Here is a 22946-nt window from a genome sequence, read left to right as displayed (position 1 = left end):
TTCATGAGATGTATAAATGGTTTTAAAAAAAAAATTCTTTTTCTCCTCATTTTCTTATTTCCCAATGATACTTCGTTCAGATTTCTTCTACCAATTCCAAATTCAGAATTTGGGTGTTACAGAGTTTCTCCTGTCAACCACTTGGGAAGAAGATCCTGGAGCATCAACATCTTCGGCTTGTACCCTTGCTTGTTCATGAGAGACAAATGTATCTTCATTTGCATGCCTCTCATCTTTTTCATCATCTTGTGGTACATTTGATGAAGAAGGCCTGTCAATGATTTGTACCTCTTCTTCATCTTCTTTTGGTTTGATAGCTCCAATAGGCATGTTCTTCATTGCTTCCCTAAGGGGCTCATCACCTACATCATCAAGATTTTCAAGTGCTCCTTGGGAGCCATTAGTCTCATCAAATTCCACATCATATGTTTCTTCTACCACGCCAGTGGCATGGTTGAATACTCGATATGCTTTGGATTTTAATGAATAACCCAAAAGAAAACCAATATCACAACGTCTTTGAAACTTCCCTAGATGATGGCGTTTTTTGTAGATGTAGCATTTGCACCCAAACACCCGGAAGAAAGAGACGTCTGGCTTTTTCCCATTTAGCAGTTCATAAGGAGTCTTCGCAAGTAGCCGGTGAGGAAATAGCCTGTTTGATGCATAACAAGCAGTGTTGACAGCTTCGGCCCAAAACCTCTCCGGTGTGTTATACTCATCAATCATTGTTCTTGCAAGGGTGATCAAGGTCCTATTTTTCCTTTCAACAACTCCATTTTGTTGAGGTGTATATGTGGCAGATACTTCATGCTTGATCCCAATTTCATCACAGTACTCATGAATGTTGGTGTTGTCAAATTCTTTGCCATTGTCACTTCTAATCTTCTTAATCTTGCAATCAAATTCATTTTGTGCTTTCTTGGCAAACTTCTTGAATATAGATGCAACTTCAGATTTGTCATGGAGAAAGAACACCCAAGTGTATCTTGAGAAGTCATCAACAATCACTAGACAGTAGAGGTTGCCACCGGCACTGACATAATTTGTAGGTCCAAATAAATCCATGTGAAGTAGTTCCAGTGGCCTTGATGTTGACATGAAAGCTTTAGTAGGATGTGTATTAGCAACTTGCTTTCCAGCTTGACATGCACTGCATGGCTTGTCTTTTTCAAACACCACATCCTTTAAACCTCTAACCATATCTTTCTTTAATACCTTCTTGAGTGTGCTCATCCCAACATGTGCAAGCCTCCTATGCCAAAGCCATCCAAGAGAAGCTTTGGTGAAGAGGCAAGTTCTTAAGTCTGCATCTTCTGAAGTGAAATCCACTAAGTAGAGGTTGTTGTATCTAAATCCCTTGAATACCATTGATTCATCATCCATTTTTGTTACAATAACCTCTGATGGAGTGAATAAACATTGAAGTCCAAGATCACAGAGTTGTCCCACTGATAATAAATTGAAGCTCAAAGGTGCAACTAAGAGAACATTTGATATTGATAAATCATTTGAGATTGCCACCTTGCCAAGTCCTTGCACTTTTCCTTTTGAGTTGTCTCCAAATGTGATTTTATCTTGACCATCAACATTCTCATCTAGTGAGGTGAACATCCGTGGGTTGCCTGTCATATGTTGTGCGCATCCACTGTCAATAACCCAATGGCTCCCACCGGTCTTGTAGTTCACCTACATTCACAGACAATTCAAGCTTGAGTTTTGAGGGCCCTATATTGCATAGGACCAGTGACTCTCTCAATTAAGGACTTTGCCACCCAGATTTGTCTAGGTCTACTCTTATTTGGTGGACCTAGGAATGTAACCTTAATCTTTCCATTTGCAACCTTTCTTAGAACATAGTGAGCATTGAAAGCAAATGGTCTTGAGTGCTTAGGCAAGGGAGTTGGTGGTTTAGCTTTGCAGTTGTGGGCAAAATGACCTTCATTTCCACACTCAAAGCATTTGATAGGCTTGTGAGTCTGCTTTGGCTTGTATTGAGTGATAGCTTTCTTTTGCACAAAAGCATTGTATCCAATACCACTCTTGTTATTTTTCATAACAGTGTTCATAAGCAGCTCATTTTGGAGGTATTGACCCTTGTTGAACTTTTGCACACTTGTTGCAAGATGTTCATTTTCACTTTTTAGTTTCTTGACCTCATTCTTAAGCCTTTGATTATCCACTGCCAACTCATTGTTCAAATCATTGTTCTCAATAGCAACTTTTCCTCTAGTAGTTGCATCAGTCAAGTAATTCTTCAATTTTTGGTTGTCTAAAGTCAGGACTTCAACTTTTTCAGTCAATTCAGCATGTAGACTAATTTGCTCTTCTTGAATGAAATCATCACATGAGGTTGCTACATCAAGCTTAACAACAGCGTTAAAAGCCTCATGTGTTTTGCAAGATAAAAGTTCATTTTCAACAAGAAGATTGTCATGATCAAATTTAATTTGAGTATAGTCTTCCTTGATCTTTACTAGTCTATTTTGCAACTCCCTATTAGCTTCATTTAATTTGTCATATTTTTCCTTAGCATCTTTTAGGGAGTTTGTGAGCTCATTTACAGTTGATGACATAGTTTTATTTTCTTCTTTTATTTCATCACTAGCCTTTATAACTATGTCATACTTGGCATTTAAAGATTCATTTTCATTTTTCAACCTATCACATTTAGCTTTTGACTTTCTAATGATTTGAGTATATTCTTTAAGTAAGTCAGCTAACTCATCATATGAAGGTGAAGCAAATTCTTCATCACTATCACTATCACTATCATCATCAATATTAATATCATTTTGTACCTTTCGTTCACCCCTAGCCATTAGGCATAGGTGAGAAGTGGATGATGGCGATGGTGGTGGTGAAGAGAAGTCCCCGGCGATGGTCGCAACTTTTTCATCATTCTCTTCTTCACTCGAAGAAGACCCACTTGATGATTCGATGTCGGTGAGCCAGTCGCCAACAATATATGCCTTTCCATTCTTCTTCTTGTGGAACCTTTTTTGCTTCCCATCCTTCCTCTTGAAGAATTTCTTTTCCTTCTTTTCATCATCGCTGTCATCTTCCTTCTTGCCCTTGAACTTGTTCTTCTTGGGCTTGTTGCATTGATGAGCAAGATGACCAAGCTCACCACAGTTGTAGCAGTCCATCTCAGAAATGGGCTTTCTTTTGTTGGAAAAGAACTTCTTCTTTCTTGAATCAAATTTGATGCCTTCTCTATTTAGCTTCTTCAACATCTTGGTGGTCTTCCTTACCATCAAGGCAATGTTTGCATCAAGGTCATCATCACTTGAGGATTCTTCCTCAACTTGTATTTTTGCTTTTCCTTTTCTTTCATGATTTGCTTTGAGAGCCAAATCCTTTCTTTTGGAAGATGATTCTTCTTTGTCGTTGATGTGCATGTACATTTCATGGGCATTGATCTTTCCCAAAATTTGTGTAGGTGTGGTAACTGAAAGATCCATTTGATGTAGCACAGTGACAATGTGTCCATATTTGTCTATTGGGAGGACACTGAGAATCTTCCTCACAACATCCGGTTGTGAGATTTGAGTAAGCCCCAATCCATTGACTTCCTCTACAAGAATATTAAGTCGTGAGTACATAGCATTTGCATTTTCATTAGTAAGCATTTCAAAGGAATTTAACTTTCGCATGGCTATGTGATATCTTTCCTCACGTTCACTTCTAGTTCCTTCATGTAGAGCACAAATGTCCATCCACAAATCATGAGCATTTTTATGATTCCTTACTCTATTGAACACATCTTTGCAAAGGCCTCTAAAAAGGGTGTTTTTGGCCTTAGCATTCCATTTCTCATAATTGAACTCATCACCTACAAGATTTGTGGGATCTCTAGGTTCGGGGAACCCTTGTGTGGCGGCTTTATAGACACCAATGTCTATAGCCTCTAAGTATGCTTCCATACGAATTTTCCAATAAGGAAAATCGTCACCATCAAAAACGGGAGGAGGTCCATCCCCACCGGACATCGTAACTCTAGCGGTTAAGCTAATCTATGAGCAACAAGGCTCTGATACCAATTGAAAGGATCACGATGCCCAAGAGGGGGGGTGAATTGGGCTTTTCTAAAAATCAACACTAATTAAAACCTAAGCAAGAGCTAATCAAGAGCCCAACTTCACCCCAACAACTAGCACTAAGAATATAATACTAGAAATGTAACAAAGCTAAGATAATACTTCAAATACTTGCTAAACAAATACACAATGTAAAGTGCTTGAATTAAGTGCGGAATGTAAAGCAAAGTTTAGAAGACTCCTCCAATTTTTCCCGAGGTATCGAAGAGTCGGCACTCTCCACTAGTCCTCGTTGGAGCACCCGCGCAAGGGTATCGCTCCCCCTTGGTCCTCGCAAGAACCAAGAGCTCACTACGAGATGATCCTTTGCCACTCCGGCGCGGTGGATCCCTCGAGATCGCTTACAAACTTGAGTCGGGTCACCAACAAGATCTTCACGGTGATCACCGAGCTCCCAACGCCACCAAGCCGTCTAGGTGATGCCGATCACCAAGAGTAACAAGCCGTAGACTTTCGCTTGACCAAGAGAAGCCTAATGCAAGTGGTGTGTGCTCTAGGTGGCTCTCACTAGCGCTAATGAGGAACAAGCGCGGATTATGATTCTCTAATCTCCTCACTAGGCTTTTGGTGCTTGCAATGCTCTACCAAGGTGCTGGAATAAATGTGGAGTGCAAGACATTGAATATGGTGGGTGGAGGGGGTATAAATAGCCCTCACCCACCAACTAGCCGTTACAGGCAATTCACTGCGCGATGGCGCACCGGACAGTCCGGTGCGCCACCGGTGCGCCAACGGTGCGCCACCGGTGCGCCAACGGTCACTTCCAACGGCTAGTTCTGGCAGAGAGCCGTTGGGCTCATGGCGCACCGGACAGTGAACAGTCCACTGTCCGGTGCACACCGGACAGTCCGGTGCGGTGTCCGGTGCACCACTAAAATTCAACTCTGAACGCTGCGCTCTCGGGTTTCTGCGAAGGAAAAACACTGCCGTGGACCAACCTGGCCCCACCTGGCAGAGGGTGCACCGGACAGTCCGGTGCACACCGGACAGTCCGGTACCCCTAAGCCAGAAACCCTATCTCTTGTTTTTCAGCTGATTTTCAAATCCGTTTTCGCTCTAACTTGTGTGTGAGTTCTAGAGTGACACCTAGCACTGTGTATGAGTGTGATTGTGCACCAACACTACACTAGAACTCTCTTGGTCAAACTACTCATCAACAACCCCTCTTTATAGTACGGCTAAAAGAGAATAAAAGACCTAACTAAATCGCGAGTGTCCACATCTCCTTGACACTCGGACTCCGTAGACCTTCACCTTTTGTTCCGTCGTTTTAGCCGTCGCTTCGAGTTCTTATTTCCGGGATTGTTTTCACCGTTGTAGTACTTCTACCTGTCATGCGACCTAACTTACCATTTGTCTCTGCAAAACACACGTTAGTCACATATAATATTACGTTGTCATTAATCACTAAAACCAACCAGGGGCCTAGATGCTTTCAGCAACGACGGCGCACCGCAGCTTCCTTCTCCTGTGCCGGTGTTTGTAGCCATTGTCGTGGTTTCCGTTGGTCTTTTGTTGTCCGTCTTGGGTAGTCAGAACTGCTCATCACTCATGTTGAGCTCGGTTATGATGACTCAGGATAGTTATTATGTGGGGGGGTTTGCTGTTGTTTGGGTTGTTTGTGTGCCCTGTATTCCGTTGCCTAGTCTAGGTTTCTCCTTTTTCAATATAATCGGCAAGCTTTGCCTGGTTCGTTTCAAAAACAAAAACTTTGCCCTATAAACAGTGTCATCTACAGTTTCGTTTCCCCTATTTACACGATCTGTCGAAGACAGCCTTAGAGCAACTCCAAAAGCTCCTCTAAATTTTCTTTCTCAAAACTATCTATTGAGGTTTCTACTAAAAAAATCTTTCCCCAAAATACTACCTTCCTACAACAGATCCCCAAATACTATCTCCCCAGAATTCATATGGCATGCGCCTCACCATGTCAACGTATCTGTGCAAGTACTCTCAATACTGGAAGATAGCATGCACGCTGGGGCTAGAGTACCTCCCTGCCGACGGGGCCCGGTATTTCGCGTACGTGGAGTTGAAACTCGTACGTGGAGCTGAAGCAGGTGACCAAGGGCTTCTCCAACATGGTGGGGCGCGGCACGTACAGGACAGCGTACTGCGGAGAGAATGATTCGTCTTCTGAGCAGCAGCAACTCGCGATGGAGAAGAATACGCTCGCGCGTATGGATTGGGAAGCTATCACTCACACGCAAATATGCGGGAGGAGAGGAAGCGGATGGGGGATGCAGAACTTTTGGGACAATGATAAAGAAACTGTTGGAGCAAGATGCAGAACTTTTGGGACAATGATAAAGAAACTGTTGGAGCAAGAAAAAACATATTTCTTTCCTAATATCGGTTTTGGGTAGGTTTAAGGCTTTTTTTGGGTTCCTCTTAGCTCTTTGCCAGCCCTCGCTCTACGAACGAATTGACTGAGTTAGAAGAGGAACCATCGTTGATGCCTGTTCTGACTTGTCAAAGCTTGGCTGGCAATGTGGTCACCTTGACAGTGACATCCGATCGATCCTGTGGCGTATCCTGAATTTGCCACCACAAGCATCCAATCCAATTGCTCTCCCACTGCCCAGAAGCTTCATCACACCTCAGCTAGAGGCAGCCATGCATGGCAGGACCAAAAAGCGGTCCAGTCCAGGTCCGTACCTGAGAGACTTGTGTTGACCCTCCTCATCCATGGCAGTAGGTAGGTTGAGCTGCTCGTTGATCACTGCTATTATATATACGGGTGCCATGGATTCATGCCTTCTCCATCCTCAAGTCATCAGCTAGCTAGCCTTCCCTACAGCAACTGCATACATACAACACTTCCATCTGCCCGCTCGTCTTCGATCAATTCCCAAGTCAAATAATAATATAACAGCAATGGTGGTTCCCGTGATCGACTTCTCCAAGCTGGACGGCGCTGAGAGGGCTGAAACCCTGGCGCAGATCGCCAATGGCTGCGAGGAGTGGGGATTCTTCCAGCTCGTGAACCACGGCATCCCGCTGGAGCTGCTCGAGCGCGTCAAGAAGGTGTGCTCCGACTGCTACCGCCTCCGGGAGGCCGGGTTCAAGGCGTCGGAGCCGGTGCGCACGCTGGAGGCGCTCGTCGACGCGGAGCGGCGCGGTGAGGTGGTGGCGCCGGTGGACGACCTGGACTGGGAGGACATCTTCTACATCCACGACGGATGCCAGTGGCCGTCCGACCCGCCGGCGTTCAAGGAGACCATGCGCGAGTACCGCGCCGAGCTGAGGAAGCTCGCCGAGCGAGTCATGGAGGCCATGGACGAGAACCTCGGCCTCGCCAGGGGCACCATCAAGGACGCCTTCTCCGGCGGCGGCCGGCACGATCCCTTCTTCGGCACCAAGGTCAGCCACTACCCGCCGTGCCCACGCCCGGACCTCATCACGGGCCTGCGCGCGCACACCGACGCCGGCGGCGTCATCCTCCTGTTCCAGGACGACAAGGTCGGTGGCCTGGAGGTGCTCAAGGACGGCGAGTGGACCGACGTACAGCCGCTCGAGGGCGCCATCGTCGTCAACACCGGCGACCAGATCGAGGTGCTCAGCAACGGGCTGTACCGCAGCGCTTGGCACCGCGTGCTGCCCATGCGCGACGGCAATCGCCGCTCCATCGCATCCTTCTACAACCCAGCCAACGAAGCCACCATCTCGCCGGCGGCGGTGCAGGCCAGCGGCGGTGACGCGTATCCCAAGTACTTGTTCGGCGATTACATGGACGTGTACGTCAAGCAGAAGTTCCAGGCCAAGGAGCCTAGGTTCGAAGCCGTCAAGACGGGGGCGCCAAAGTCATCTCCAGCGGCATAAATAAACAGGGAAAACAATTATTGAATGCATTATTAAAAGGTAGTAATAAGTTTGTTAAGTATTAACTAGCTAGTTGCCCTCTTTGCTATATATATATATATATATATATATATATATATATATATATATATATATATATATATATATATATATATATATATATATATATATATATATATATATATATATATATATATATATATATATATATATATATATATATATATATATATATATATATATATATATATATAAAATAGGTGAGTGTCCGTGCGTTGCAACAGAAATATATAATACCACGACAAGTTATATATGTGTGTTATACTGTTATTAGAAAATATTTCGTAATCCATTTCTGATCCTAGCCATGTATAAATTTTGTTATCTTAATCTAGTTATTTCACCTCTACATAGTACAGTGCTCGTGTGTTGCGATGACACAATCATATTTGATGAGTGACTCTAGCAATCCATTATCATGGCATGGCTATTATGCATAAAATTCACATAAAAGTAAATTCAATTTCAAGCATGAATAGAAAGTAACATATGAGCAATTCATATATCCTTAGTTGCTATAACATATTTTCTGCAAGTTGGTCAGGCTAAGTTTATTTGGTTTATATTGTAACTTAGCAATAGATATACAATTTAGTATATGGTCACAATTAGGAACCTACTCTCTACAACCTAAGCATATGATACGAACTTCACATATATTATCATTGATCTCAACCTTTGTACATGGTCAAAATTAGGAACCTACCATCTATAACCTAAGCATCTCATACAAACTTCACATATATTATCATTGATCTCAACCTGAGCATCTGATACGAACTTCATATATATTGTCGTTGATCTTAATCTCAAATTCTTTGTCGGCAACCAATAACCAATACAGTATTACCATGGCCTCGACGACGACGCGGTCCATGAATGGACCCATGCGTGTTGTGAGGTTCTTGATGTAGGTTGCCTCATAGAGCTTCTTCTTCCCCGCCTCGATGGCCTCAATGCTTGACTTGCTCAATCAAACTATTAACAAGTAACCCTATGACTACGAATGCTTCCCGCCAAGCACATCCTACAATGAAGATATTTCATTTTATGGTTTTCTAGTAAACACACTATGAGATGCTCAATAGTTGTAGAAGAGAAAACACCAAATTCCTCAACAACAACAAAAAGAAAGAAGAATTAACTGAAAAGTTTTGCCTTAATATGAAATATGATCCTTCCCTTCAGTTTCTATGTTGTTCTTAATTTGGAAAAAGTAAAACAATCAATGTACACCATAATCATGATTTGAGATAAAGACCTAGTATCATGAATCATATGAAGGTCAGAATATATATGATTATTTTTCTAGTTGTGACTCAATCGCCTCATGGGCTTTTGCAAGTATATGTACTTGGAGTCCAGTAAGACACACATAAATTATAGAAAGTGTGAAAATCAAACATACCATGAATCACTGAAACTTCTGATTTCTATAACTAACTTCTTCCTTTTGTCCCATGTTGGCCCAAACATCTATGTACACAACGTCTGCTCCCTTAACTACTTCCTTGGGATATAGATTTGACAGGTGAGAGAACAATAGTTTCTACAAATTGACAAGGTAATGAAAGGAGCCAAAGCGCCCTTAGAATACCCAAATGCAGAATAATACCAATTAGCACATCAGAAGTCTGACTGGTAAATTGAATTGACACGCCATCTTATCTAAGTCAATACTTTATAATAGTGACAAAAAAACTATCTGCAACTCTAGCATTGCAACCCTAAAGGATTGACGCAGAGAACTACAAGTTTTCACCCGTCCCATAAATTCAATGTGGCACATAATGTGTAACATTATATTAGACCCCAAACAACCTACGATCTGGGGAGCAGTGGAAAGAAGCAGAAATCAGCTGTAGATGCCTCTCGCCATCTGAGCAAGGCGGCAGCACACCACTGGAAGATCACCTCATCCTCCAACCTGAACGGAGGCATCGCTGACAACTACCTGCACAACTCGTTAGACATGGCAAAATTGTGAAAGCTTGGCCTTCACATGTTCCTCCAATGGCTACAGAGGATACAAAAATGAGCATCAAAGATTCAGTTTTCAGCACCGACAAACAGCAAAATGGAGGCTTTGAAGGACTGGAACTTGAGGAAGGCGACTGTATAGTGTACCTCAGTGTTGCGACATGCTAAAACATCAGGTACTAACCAAAGCCCTTTAAGTCCTCGAACAATATGTTGTGTAGCAGTAGGCTTAGTTTTCTACACAAATGTAATTTCTCAGCCTTGAGAGCTAACACAGAATCTTTTTTACTGATCAAATACTCAAGAATAATAGTACCCTTCTTCATTTGTTTTTCTGTAGGGATGATTCCTTGTTTCTTCATGTGTATACATGGAACAAAATGGAACCCTCTACTTCCATGAATTGTTTGAACTATGCCAATAATTGCCGACTAATAGGTCAGCCATCACCCATCAGCCCAACATAATAAATTAATAAACAATTACCTATATGATCATAGTCTACTACTGCCTATGTGTATATATATTGTTGTATGTCACCTTTAGCTTTTGCTCATGCTCATTGAGACATGAAACCCATCACCATCCCTTCCTTTCCTGTTGCTAAGCTGAATGCCTTGAGCAACAATAGGCTCAAAAAATGCTACTGTGCATTGGTTCTGGTGACCGACTTCAATCAAGACAGAACGAACATGAAGATCGTCGACCACGCCGTCAGCGCAACCACGGCAACATGGTACGTCTAGAGAAAAATCATGGAGCATTCCTCTTGTCCAACGTCGAACAGCTGAGCCATTGTTCCTGAACCACACGAGTCTCTTAGGAATCAGGCTGCCGAACACAGCGGAAACGGAGCGCCATCGATCGGCTTCAGAGTTTCATGGGCGTACATACCGATGTTCATCGTGGGAGGCACGGAAGCCGAGCCCATACGCGGTGCGGACGACGGCGATGCCGATCAGCAGGAGGAGCACGAAGCGGACGCACAGGATTGCGACGATCACCGCATGCTTCAGCCCCGACTTCCGAAGCCCTGCACGCTCACATCCATAGCGACTTCAGAGTTCAAATCGGTTTCAGAACGCGCGGTCGTCCCGTCCAGGGGGTGGACGTGCTTGGATCACCGCTATGTCTGATTCTAATCGAAATAGTGCCCACCTTGAGTCAGGTTTCCGCCTAGGATAAGGGTGATGCAAGGGATCGTGCTGTCGCTGCAACAAAAGCAGACCATGAGTGACCAGCCTGAAGAGGTGTTGACAGGCAGCAGTAGGCGGTTTGAAACACTCCGTCGACCGATGTGCATGCTTACCCCATCAGCTGGAGGGAATCCTGTATAACTTTGAAAGGAGCTCCATCGCTGACGATTAGGGATTTTAGCCAAGGGACCAGGCCAACAAGGAACCCAATTATTTGATCCAAGATGTGGCATCAACATCAGATTTGGTCCTTCCAATTCCAAATATGTGCCACAACGAAGTGAGAAGCGAGATACCGAAACATACCGTGGATATGGTGGGCGGTGCCATCATCTCCTCGATGAACTGGTGGATAGCGTCTTTCAGCTTCGTCCAGAACCCTTTGTCAGTGACCTCGCTCTCGCAGGACAAGAGAGGGGCCTCCTACAGTTCTAGCGAGTCAGTTTCTCCCAATATTCCACCGTGACCATGCATGGCCGCTGGCGATACAGTCGACTGCACTGTAAAATTGCTTACCATTTGGTGTTCTTTCTCTTCCCCGTGCTCGTGCTCGCGAGGCTTGATTGACGTCGGAAGAGGTGCCTCCTTGTCAGCGCAGCCAGCTGACCCATCTTCTTTCGCTTGCTCATGCTCCTCGTTGCTGTCGGCTAGGCACTGGATTCTTTTAGACTGCATTTTGTTATATAGCTTGCCGGACTTCTGCATTAGGCTGTACGTGTGCGTCCATATGAAGAGGCCACCTAGCTGCCCAATGCGAAGCAAGACAGATTCACTCAGACTGAAGAACTCGCTAGACTCGTGTATGTATGTGGGAAATTAAACAAACAAGATAGTTAGCCCCTTACAGCCATGGACAAGGACAAGTAGGAGAGACTGCGTGAGCGGCAAGTGCTTGAATCATCCCCAAACGGGTTCCGGTCTTTGTCGCATACAGCCGGGACAATGATCAGGAGCAGGTTTCCTGCGTTTGTCAGTAGAGGCCATTACTAATGTATCAACTCGGCTTGCATGCAGATTGAACATTATGTTTCCATTATCTAAAAAAATGCAGACTGAATGAAACATGAACGTCCAGTGATGAAATTGTACCTGCTAAGCAGAAGGCCATGATCAAGCCCCTGAAGTGCTGCAGTGGCTTCAAGATGTTGCAAGCTATCCAGCCCAGAGTGCCACCGATCATGAACGTGATCGCTATATTTGTCGGGGACCATAATTAGGGGTACCCTCAAGACTCCTAAATCTCAGCTGGTAACCCCCATCAGCACAAAGCTGCAAAGGCCTGATGGATGCGATTAAGTCAAGGATCAGTCCATTCGAGGGACGCGATCACGCCTCGCTCGAGCCCAGCCTCGGGCAAGGGCAGCCGACCCCGGAGGATCTACGTCTCGCCCGAGGACCCCCTCCAGCAACGGACACACCTTTGGCTCGCCCGAGGCCCAGTCTTCACCAAGAAGCAACCTTGGCCAAATCGCCACGCCAACCAACCAAATCGCAGGGGCATTTAATGCAAAGGTGGCCTGACACCTTTATCCTGACGCATGCCCTCCAGTCGATAGAGCCGAAGTAACCGCAGTCACTTCGCCGCTCCACTGACCGGTCTGACAAGAGGACAGCGCCGCCTGCGCCGCTCCGACTGCTGAGCCACTCGACAGAGTGAGGCTGACAGCAACCAAGTCCGGCCTCAGGCGTCATAGGAAACTCCGCTTCGCCCGACCCTAGGGCTCGGACTCGGGCTCAGCCCTGGAAGACGACGAACTCCGCTTCGCCCGAACCCAGGGCTCGGACTCGGGCTCAGCCCCGGAAGACGACGAACTCCACTCCGCCCGACCCCAGGGCTCGGACTCGGGCTCACCCCTGGAAGACGACGAACTCCGCTCCGCCCAACCCCAGGGCTCGGACTCAGGCTCAGCCCCGGAAGACGACGAACTCCGCTTCGCCCGAACCCAGGGCTCGGACTCGGGCTCAGCCCCGGAAGACGACGAACTCCGCTCCGCCCGACCCCAGGGCTCGGACTCGGGCTCAGCCCAGAAGATGACGAACTCCGCTCCGCCCGACCCCAGGGCTCGGACTCGAGCTCAGCCCCGGAAGACGACGAACTCCGCTTCACCCGACCCCAGGGCTCGGACTCGGGCTTAGCCCCGAAGGATGACGAACTCCGCTTCGCCCGACCCCAGGGCTCAGACTCAGCCCTGACCTCAGCCGACGGTCTCCGCCTTGTCCGACTCGAGGGCTCGGACTCGACCTCGACCTTGGAAGACAGACTCGACCTCGACCTCGGAGGAGCCTCCACCTCGCCCAACCTAGGGCACGGACTGACCGCGTTGACAGGAAGCGCCATCATTACCCTACCCTGAGCTGACTCAGGCTACGGGGAACAAGACCGGCGTTCCATCTGGCTCGCTCCGCCAGACAAGTAATGATGGCGCCCCGCATGCCCTGTGACGACGGCGGCTCTCAGCCCCCTTACGGAAGCAAGAGGACGTCAACAAGGACTCGACAGCCCCGACAGTTGTCCTTCCGCTAGGCTCTGGCGCTCCTCCGACGGCCACGACACCACACGAACTGGGTGCCAAAACCTCTCCGGCTGCCACGATGGCATGTACTTAGGGCACTAGCTCTCCTCCGCTAGACACGTTAGCACACTGCTACACCCCCATTGTACACCTGGGTCCTCTCCTTACGCCTATAAAAGGGAGGTCCATGGCCCTCTTACAGAGGGTTGGCCGCGCGGGGAAGGACGGGACGGCGCTCGTGCAAGGCCGCTCGCTCCCTCCCGCGTGGACGCTTGTAACCCCCTCCTGCAAGCGCACCCGACCTGGGAGCGGGGCTAACACGAAGGCCGCGGGTTCCACCTCCCACGCCTGTCTCCCTCCGGCTGCTCTCCCCCCTTCGCGTTCTGCCTCGCGCCGACCCATCTGGGCTGGGGCACGCGGCGACAATTCACTCGTCGGTCCAGGGACCCCTGGGTTTCGAAACACCGACAGTTGGCGCGCTAGGTAGGGGCCTGCTGCGTGTTGACGAACAGCTTCCCGTCAAGCTCCAGATGGGCAGTCTCCAGCAACCTCTCCAGCCCGGGGCGGTGCTCCGTTTCAGGAGTCTTGAGTTCATGTCCCTCGACGGCAGCTACGACGTGATACTCCTTCCCCCGCCGCGCGACAGCGATAATGGCGGTCGACAACCCGCCCGCCGGCGGGGAAATCGACGACGCCTTCCCCACGTGGTGGAAGGACGACATTCGGGTTTGTCCCGTCCCCTCCCCCGCCGACGGAGGAGGAGGCGGGGCAACCAAGGCCAAGCAGGAGGCGGCACCTCGTTGGCTGTCGAGCGAGTCGACGGTGCCGGCACCCCAACGGGGAGCGCGTCGGGCATCAGCCTCGCGTCTGAGACGAAGACGAGCGCCGTCTCCCCGCAACACACCAACCTCGAGCAAACGGACGACGCCAGCATGCTCGTGAAGGACTTGCTAGGTGTCACCCTCGTACCTGAGACGACGGTGCAGTCAGTCCCTGACGTGACTTCGTCGCCGCCCGTCGACCAAAAGGTACCGACCGATTCCCATCTCGCGCCTTTTGGATTCGGCCTCGACCCACCAAGCAACCCCGCTTCGGTGGACGTTCTCATAGAGGCGAGTCCAAACCCTCTGGGGTATCGTGTGCGGTCACCCTAGGACCGGCTGATGGCCGTCTCGACCTACGGGCCCTCGGGGTCCGAGGAAGATGGCGAGCCCGGCCTCTGTTGGGATTTCTCCGGACTTGGTAACCCCAGTGCCGTGCGGGACTTCATGACCGCATGCGACTACTGCCTTTCCGACTGTTCCGACGGTAGCCGCAGCCTCGGCGGCGAGGACTGCGGTCCAAGTCGCGAATGTTTCCACGTCGATCTAGGGGGTCCCGGCGAAGGCAACCATCTTGGTATACCGGAGAACGGTGATCCCCTAGGCCCGTGCCTCGCGTTGACATCCTTCGGGAGCTAGTTGTGGTCCCCGTCCCGGCGGGGGGTCATGACCCACAGCTCGAGCAAATCCGCGAGATGCAGGCCAGGCTCAACGAGGGAGCAGGAACGCTTGAGCCGATCCGCTGGGACATCGGGCAGGAATGGGCGGGCCAACCTCTGGCAGGAGAAGCGCGTCATCTCCCCTAGGGCATCTAGCACCGCATCGCCGACGACGTCAGGGTAAGGCCGCCACCGGTTTCCAGTGGAGTCGGCCAGAACCTGGCTGCAGCGGCAATACTTCTCCGTGCGATGCCGGAGCCATCAACCACCGAGGGGCGGCGTATCTAGGGAGAGCTCAAGAACCTCCTGGAGGATGCCGCGGTTCGACGGGCCGAAAGCTCCGCCTCCCGAAGGCAGGGGTACCCCTCGGAACATCGCGCCGCGACTTCCCGATTCATGCGGGAAGCCTCGGTCCACACCGGGCGCACGCACAACACAGCGCCTGCGGCCCCGGGTCGCCTCGGTAACGAGCACCATCACCACAGCCGTCGGGCCCACCTCGACGAGAGGGTGCGCCGAGGCTACCACCCCAGGCGTGGGGGACGCTACGACAGCGGGGAGGATTGGAGTCCTTCGCCCGAACCACCCGGTCCGCAGGCTTTCAGCCGCGCCATACGACGGGCGCCGTTCCCGACCCGGTTCCGAACCCCGACTACTATCACAAAGTACTTGGGGGAGACGAGACCAGAACTGTGGCTCGCGGACTATCGACTGGCCTGCCAACTGGGTGGAACGGACGATGATAACCTCATCATCCGCAACCTCCCCCTGTTCCTCTCCGACACCGCTCGAGCCTGGCTGGAGCACCTGCCTCCGGGGCAGATCTCCAACTGGGACGACCTGGTCCAAGCCTTCGCCGGCAATTTCCAAGGCACGTATGTGCGCCCTGGAAACTCCTGGGATCTCCGAAGCTGCCGCCAGCAGCCGGGAGAATCTCTCCGGGACTACATCCGGCGATTCTCGAAGCAACGCACCGAGCTGCCCAACGTCACCGATTCGGATGTCATCAGCGCGTTCCTCGCCGGCACCACTTGCCGCGACCTGGTGAGCAAGCTGGGTCGCAAGACCCCCACCAGGGCGAGTGAGCTGATGGACATCGCCACCAAGTTCGCCTCTGGCCAGGAGGCGGTTGAGGCCATCTTCCGGAAGGACAAGCAGCCCCAGGGCCGCCCACCGGAAGATGTTCCCGAGGCGTCAACTCAGCGCGGCACCAAGAAGAAGGGCAAAAAGAAGTCGCAAGCGAAACGCGACGCCACCGACGCGGACCTTGTCGCCGCCGCCAAGTACAAGAACCCTTAGAAACCTCCTGGAGGTGCCAACCTCTTCGACAAGATGCTCAAGGAGTCGTGCCCCTATCATCAGGGGCCCATCAAGCACACCCTTGAGGAGTGTGCCATGCTTCGACGCCACTTTCACAAGGCCAGGCCACCCGCAGAGGGTGGCAAGGCTCTCGACGACGCTAAGAAGGAAGATCACAAGGCAGGAGAGTTCCCCGAGGTCCGCGACTGCTTCATGATCTACGGTGGGCAAGGGGCAAATGCCTCGGCTCGGCACCGCAAGCAAGAGCGTCGGGAGGTCTACTTGGTAAAGGTGGTGGCACCAGTCTACCTAGACTGGTCCGACAAGCCCATCACCTTCGACCAGGCCGACCATCCCGACCATGTGCCGAGCCCGGGGAAATACCCGCTCGTTGTCAACCCCATCATCGGCAACGTCAGGCTCACCAAGGTCCTCATGGACGGAGGCAGCAGCCTCAACATCATCTACGCCGAGACCCTCAGGCTCCTGCGGATCGATCTGTCCTCGGTCCGGACGGGCGCTGCGCCTTTCCACGGGATCATCCCCGGGAAGCGCGTCCAACCCCTCGGACAACTCGATCTACCCGTCTGCTTTGGGACGCCCTCCAACTTTCAAAGGGAGACCCTCACGTTCGAAGTGGTCGGGTTTCAAGGGACCTACCACGCAGTGTTGGGGAGGCCATGCTATGCCAAGTTCATGGCCATCTCCAACTACACCTACCTCAAGCTCAAGATGCCGGGCCCCAACGGGGTCATCACCGTCGGGCCCACGTACCGACACGCATACGAATGCGACGTGGAGTGCGTGGAGTACGTCGAGGCCCTCGCTGAGTCCGAGGCCCTCATCGCCGACCTGGAGAGCCTCTCTAGGGAGGCGCCAGACGTGAAGCGCCACGCCGGCAACTTCGAGCCAGCGGAGACGATTAAGTTCGTCCCTCTTGACCCCTGCAACGACGCCTCCAAGCAGATCCGGATCGGCTCCGAGCTCGACCCCAAATAGGAAGCAGTGCTCATCGACTTTCTCCGCGCAAACACCGACGTTTTCGTGTGGAGTCCCTCGGACATGCCCGACATACCGAGGGAAGTCGCCGAGCACTCGCTGGATATCCAAGCTGGAGCCCGACCCATGAAGCAGCCTCTGCGCCGGTTCGACGAAGAAAAGCGCAGAGCCATAGGCGAGGAGATCCACAAGCTAATGGCGGCAGGGTTCATCAAAGAGGTATTCCATCCCGAATGGCTTGCCAACCCTGTGCTTGTGAGAAAGAAAGGGGAGAAATGGCGGATGTGTGTAGACTACTCTGGTCTAAACAAAGCATATGCAAAAGTTCCCTACCCTCTGCCTCGCATCGATCAAATCATGGATTCCACTGCTGGGTGTGAAACCCTGTCTTTCCTCGATGCCTACTCAGGGTATCACCAAATCAGGATGAAAGAGTCCGACCAGCTCGTGACTTCTTCCATCACACCCTTCGGCATGTACTGCTATGTTACCATGCCGTTCGGCTTGAGGAATGCGGGTGCAACATACCAGCGGTGCATGAACCATGTGTTCGGCGAACACATTGGCCGAACGGTCGAGGCCTACATCGATGACATCGTAGTCAAGACGAGGAAAGCCTCCGACCTCCTTTCCGACCTTAAAGTGACATTCCGATGTCTCAAGGCGAAAGGCGTGAAGCTCAATCCCGAAAAGTGTGTCTTCGGGGTCCCTCGAGGTATGCTCTTGGGGTTCATCGTCTCCGAGCGGGGCATCGAGGCCAACCCGGAGAAGATCGCGGCCATCACCAGCATGGGGCCCCTCAAGGACTTGAAAGGCGTACAGAGGGTCATGGGATGCCTCGTGGCTCTGAGCCATTTCATCTCGCGCCTCGGCGAAAGAGGCCTGTCTCTATACCGCCTCTTAAGGAAGGCCGAGTGCTTCGCTTGGACTCCCGAGGCCGAGGAAGCCCTCGGGAACCTGAAGGCACTCCTCACGAACGCACCCATCTTGGTGTCCCCCGCTGCTGGAGAAGCCCTCTTGATCTACGTCGCCGCTACCACTCAGGTGGTTAGCGCCGCGATTGTGGTTGAGAGACGAGAAGAGGGGCATGCATTGCCCGTCCAGAGGCCAGTCTACTTCATCAGTGAGGTACTGTCCGAGACCAAGATCTGCTACCCACAAATTTAGAAGCTGCTGTACGTGGTGATCCTGACGCGGCGGAAGTTGCGACACTACTTCGAGTCTCATCCGGTAACTGTGGTGCCATCCTTCCCCCTGGGGGAGATCATCCAGTCCCGAGAGGCCTCGGGTAGGATTGCAAAGTGGGCGGTGGAGATCATGGGCGAGACGATCTCGTTCGCCCCTCGGAAGGCCATCAAGTCCCAGGTCTTTGCAGACTTCGTGGCTGAATGGGTCGACACCCAGCTCCCAACAGCTCCAATCCAGCCGGAGCTCTAGACCATGTTTTTTGACGGGTCGCTGATGAAGACGGGGGCCGGCGCAGGCCTGCTCTTCATCTCGCCCCTTGGGAAGCACCTACGCTACGTGCTACGCCTCTACTTCCCGGCGTCCAACAACGTGGCTGAGTACGAGGCTCTGGTAAACAGGTTGCGAATCGCCATCGAGCTAGGGGTCCGACGCCTCGACGCTCGCGGTGACTCGCAGCTCGTCATCGACCAAGTCATGAAGAACTCCCACTGCCGCGACCCGAAGATGGAAGCCTACTGCGATGAGGTTCGGCGCCTGGAAGACAAGTTCTACGGGCTCGAACTCAATCACATCGCCCGACGCTACAACGAGACTGCGGACGAGCTGGCTAAAATAGCCTCGGGGCAAACAATGGTTCCCCCGGACGTATTCTCTCGAGACCTGCATCAACCCTCCGTCAAGACCGACGACACACCCGAGCCCGAGAAGGCCTCGGCCCAGCCCGAGGCACCCTTGGCTCAGTCCGAGGTACCCTCGGCTCAACCCGAGGCACCCTCGACTCGGCCCGAGGTACCCTCGGCCCCCGAGGGTGAGGCACTGCGCATCGAGGAGGAGCGGAGCGGGGTCACGCCTAATCAAAACTGGCAGACCCCGTACCTGCAATATCTCCACCGAGGAGAGCTACCCCTCGACCAAGCCGAAGCCCGGCGGTTGGCGCGGCGCGCCAAGTCGTTCGTCTTGCTGGGAGATGGGAAGGAGCTCTACCACCGCAGCCCCTCGGGCATCCTCCAGCGATGCATTTCCATCGTCGAAGGCCAGGAGCTCTTACAAGAGATACACTCAGGGGCTTGCGGCCATCACGCAGCACCTCGAACCCTTGTTGGAAACGCCTTCCGACAAGGTTTCTACTGGCCGACGGCGGTGGACGACGCCACTAGAATTGTCCGCACCTGCGAAGGGTGTCAGTTCTACGCGAGGCAGACCCACCTGCCCGCTCAAGCTCTGCAGACCATACCCATCACCTGGCCGTTTGCTGTGTGGGGTCTGGACCTCGTCGGCCCCTTGCAGAAGGCACCCGGGGGCTACAAGCACCTGTTGGTCGCCATCGACAAATTCTCCAAGTGGATCGAGGTCCGACCCCTAAACAGCATCAGGTCCGAACAGGCGGTGGCCTTCTTCACCAACATCATCCATCGCTTTGGGGTCCCGAACTCCATCATCACCGACAACGGCACCCAGTTCACCGGCAGAAAGTTCCTGGACTTCTGCGAGGATCACCACATCCAGGTGGACTGGGCCACCGTGGCCCACCCCATGACAAATGGACAGGTAGAACGTGCCAACGGCATGATTCTGCAAGGACTCAAGCCTCGGATCTACAACGACCTCAATAAGTTCGGCAAGCGATGGATGAAGGAGCTCCCCTCGGTGGTCTGGAGTCTGAGGACAACATCGAGCCGAGCCACGGGCTTCACACCGTTCTTTCTAGTCTATGGGGCCGAGGCCATCTTGCCCACAGACTTAGAATACGGTTCCCCGAGGACGAGGGCCTACGCCGACCAAAGCAATCGAGTCAATCGAGAAGACTCACTGGACCAGCTGGAAGAGGCTCGGGACATGGCCTTACTACACTTAGCGCGGTACCAGCAGTCCCTACAACGCTACCACGCCCGAGGGGTTCAGTCCCGAGACCTCCAGGTGGGCGACCTGGTGCTTCGGCTGCGACAAGACGCCCGAGGGCAGCACAAACTCATGCCTCCCTGGGAAGGGCCGTTTGTCGTCGCCAAGGTTCTGAAGCCCGGAACATACAAGCTGGCCAACAGTCAAGGCGAGGTCTACAGCAACGCTTGGAACATCCAACAGCTACGTCGCTTCTACCCTTAAGATGCTTCCAAGTTATTCGTACACCCCGTTCACACACAAAGTCTGGTCGTCAAGGAAGGGTCAGCCTTGCCTCGGCAAAGCCCGACCCTCCCTCGGGGGCTAGAAGGGGGGAACCCCCTCTGCGTCGAAATTTTCCTCGAAAAAAAACGAAAAAATCTTTTCTGCCAGAATGCCTTTCGTGCTTTTCGACTACTTCGAAAGTGGATCCTGAAAACGACGGAGTACACGTAAGCAGCCAAGGCTGACCGAGCGGAGGGACTCCTACGCCTCCGGGATACGGATACCTCACTCATCACCTTCTGCGATAAGTAACTCACGCTCGGATAGGTGACTCCGCGGACCGAACAAGTCTTCACGCTCGAAAGCTCCTCTGCCGAAACAATTTTTCGGGCCTTCTCGACTGCGACAGTGACAAAACCCTATGGGCGAGTAAGAGTACACGTAAGCGGCAAGGCCGACCGAGCCGAAGGATTCCTATGCCTCCGGGATACGGATACCTCACTCATCACCTTCCGTGAAAAGTAACTCTGGCTCGGACAAACAAGTTTGTTACCGATAAGCAAGTCCAGACACTGGAAACAAGAGGAAAAGGGACGCAGCATTACAACACGACGACAGTGTGTTTGGGCCTCGGCGGCCGCAGAAAACACACACACACTACAAGACAACCCGATCCTACAGGCTCGGACGTTGACAGTTGAAGGGGGGCAGCAGCACCCTCGGTGTCAACTACACCTTCGGCGAGGTCCGACCTAGCCTCGGATGGCGACGCGGTTGGAGGATCTCCACACTGAAGGATGACATCAACACCACACCCGGGCCATCACCGCCAGGGTCTTCTCCAGGAATCCGGCTCGAGCAGACGGCTCGGCCGGCCACCCCGAGGCCTCGGCCAGCTGTTCCCCGAAGACATCAGCCAGGCTTGTGGCCTCGGTAGCTCAACTCCGGCGTAGGTCCCGCCAGTGGGCGACCCGGCCAGGCTCCGGCCGACCAAATCTTCTTTTTGAGTCAACTCTGCCTCTGTCCGTGCTGACACCGCTACCTCCGGCTTCGGCTCATCGAAGAGCGACCGAGGGGTTCCTTTAACTAAGCAAGAGAAGCCTCGGACAGCAAGGCCAACCGAGCCGAGGGACTCCTACGCCTCTGGGATACGGATACCTCACTCGTCACCTTCGCACGAGGCGACTCACGCTTGGTGAAGCGGTTCAGATAACCAACAGGCGAGTCTTAGTGCTTGAAAATGAGGAAAAAACACGGCTCCGTGCCGAAAATACATACATGTTCAGGCCCCGACAGCCGCAATGAACAAGACACCGGCACTCAAAGTGTCGTTACAAACTAAACTCCGGTTCCGCCCCCGCGGGTACAAACAACCCCTCACACTCGAGGACCCGCGGGGCGACAAGGCTCCAGCTGGCTCACCGCCACCCACTCCGGCAGCAGCGACAAACGACCTCCGCCCCGAGTAGCGAAACAGCTGCAGCAACGACTTCTGGGCGGGTGCTGCGGCAGGAGGGCTCTCGCCCACGAAGGACGAGAACCAGCCATTCAAGCCGAGGGACGGAGGCCCGGGGGTGCAGGCGGAGTTGGCAATCTCGTCGGCACATAAGCCTTCTCCGGCTTTCACCACCTCAACACCGCCCCAGCGGGCGCCGGGCGCCTCAAGGCGCACCGGCAAGTCCTCACCCTCGCCGGAGCCACCCAGAACATGAGCGCCGCCCTCGCGGCGCACGACGTGCTGGGCGACCCTCTGGCACAGCTGTCGGTGCGAGGAAGGCCTAGACATGGCCGGCCCGTACGTGGCGCGACCATCGTCCGGATGGAGGACGGAATGCTGCACCCTAGCTGGGCAGCGGCGGTCCGCCTTCCCCGACGTGGCTGAGGGAAGCCTCCGCGGAGCTAGAAGATGGCTTTCTCCCCCAGACGTCGGGGGAAGAAAAGGGTTACCGACCCACGCGGAGGCAGCCCCCCGGCTCGCCTCACCCTCCGCCCTAGCAAGGATGATGAAGATCCTTGAAGCTGAGGGCGGGGCGGAGGCCGCAGCCCGGTTCGCTTCTCCCCACCATCAAACTGGAGGTCACCGTCTTAGGTGACCATCGGTGAGGGGATGCGGCCGGGCTGCCTGATGAAAATCCTTGAAGCCGAACGATGGCTGAAAGGTACCAACTTCCTCGAAGTTGCGTCCCTCCGACGACAAGGCGGAAGG

The 22946-nt window shown here is 52.1% G+C and overlaps 2 protein-coding genes across 2 annotated transcripts; one reads left to right on the top strand and one right to left on the bottom strand.

The window, feature by feature from the left end:
• Positions 1–6853: 6853 nt before the first annotated feature.
• LOC542136 (acc oxidase) lies at positions 6854–8001 on the top strand. Its single transcript, NM_001111764.3, has one exon. It carries the CDS (start codon positions 6978–6980, stop codon positions 7920–7922), a length of 945 nt encoding a protein of 314 aa, NP_001105234.1. The 5' UTR covers positions 6854–6977; the 3' UTR covers positions 7923–8001.
• Positions 8002–10638: 2637 nt separating this feature from the next.
• On the bottom strand, positions 10639–22526 carry LOC103642618 (protein PIN-LIKES 7). Its single transcript, XM_020545417.1, is given in 10 exon segments — positions 10639–10763; positions 10857–10879; positions 10881–10995; positions 11121–11173; positions 11272–11373; positions 11466–11581; positions 11675–11902; positions 12004–12123; positions 12243–12353; positions 22122–22526. Coding segments are annotated over 10 exon segments (1398 nt in total).
• Positions 22527–22946: the final 420 nt, after the last annotated feature.

The sequence above is a fragment of the Zea mays genome, chromosome 10 (assembly GCF_902167145.1).
Source record: "Zea mays cultivar B73 chromosome 10, Zm-B73-REFERENCE-NAM-5.0, whole genome shotgun sequence".
Lineage (NCBI taxonomy): Eukaryota > Viridiplantae > Streptophyta > Magnoliopsida > Poales > Poaceae > Zea > Zea mays.
This window is presented reverse-complemented; position numbering and strand designations above follow the sequence as displayed.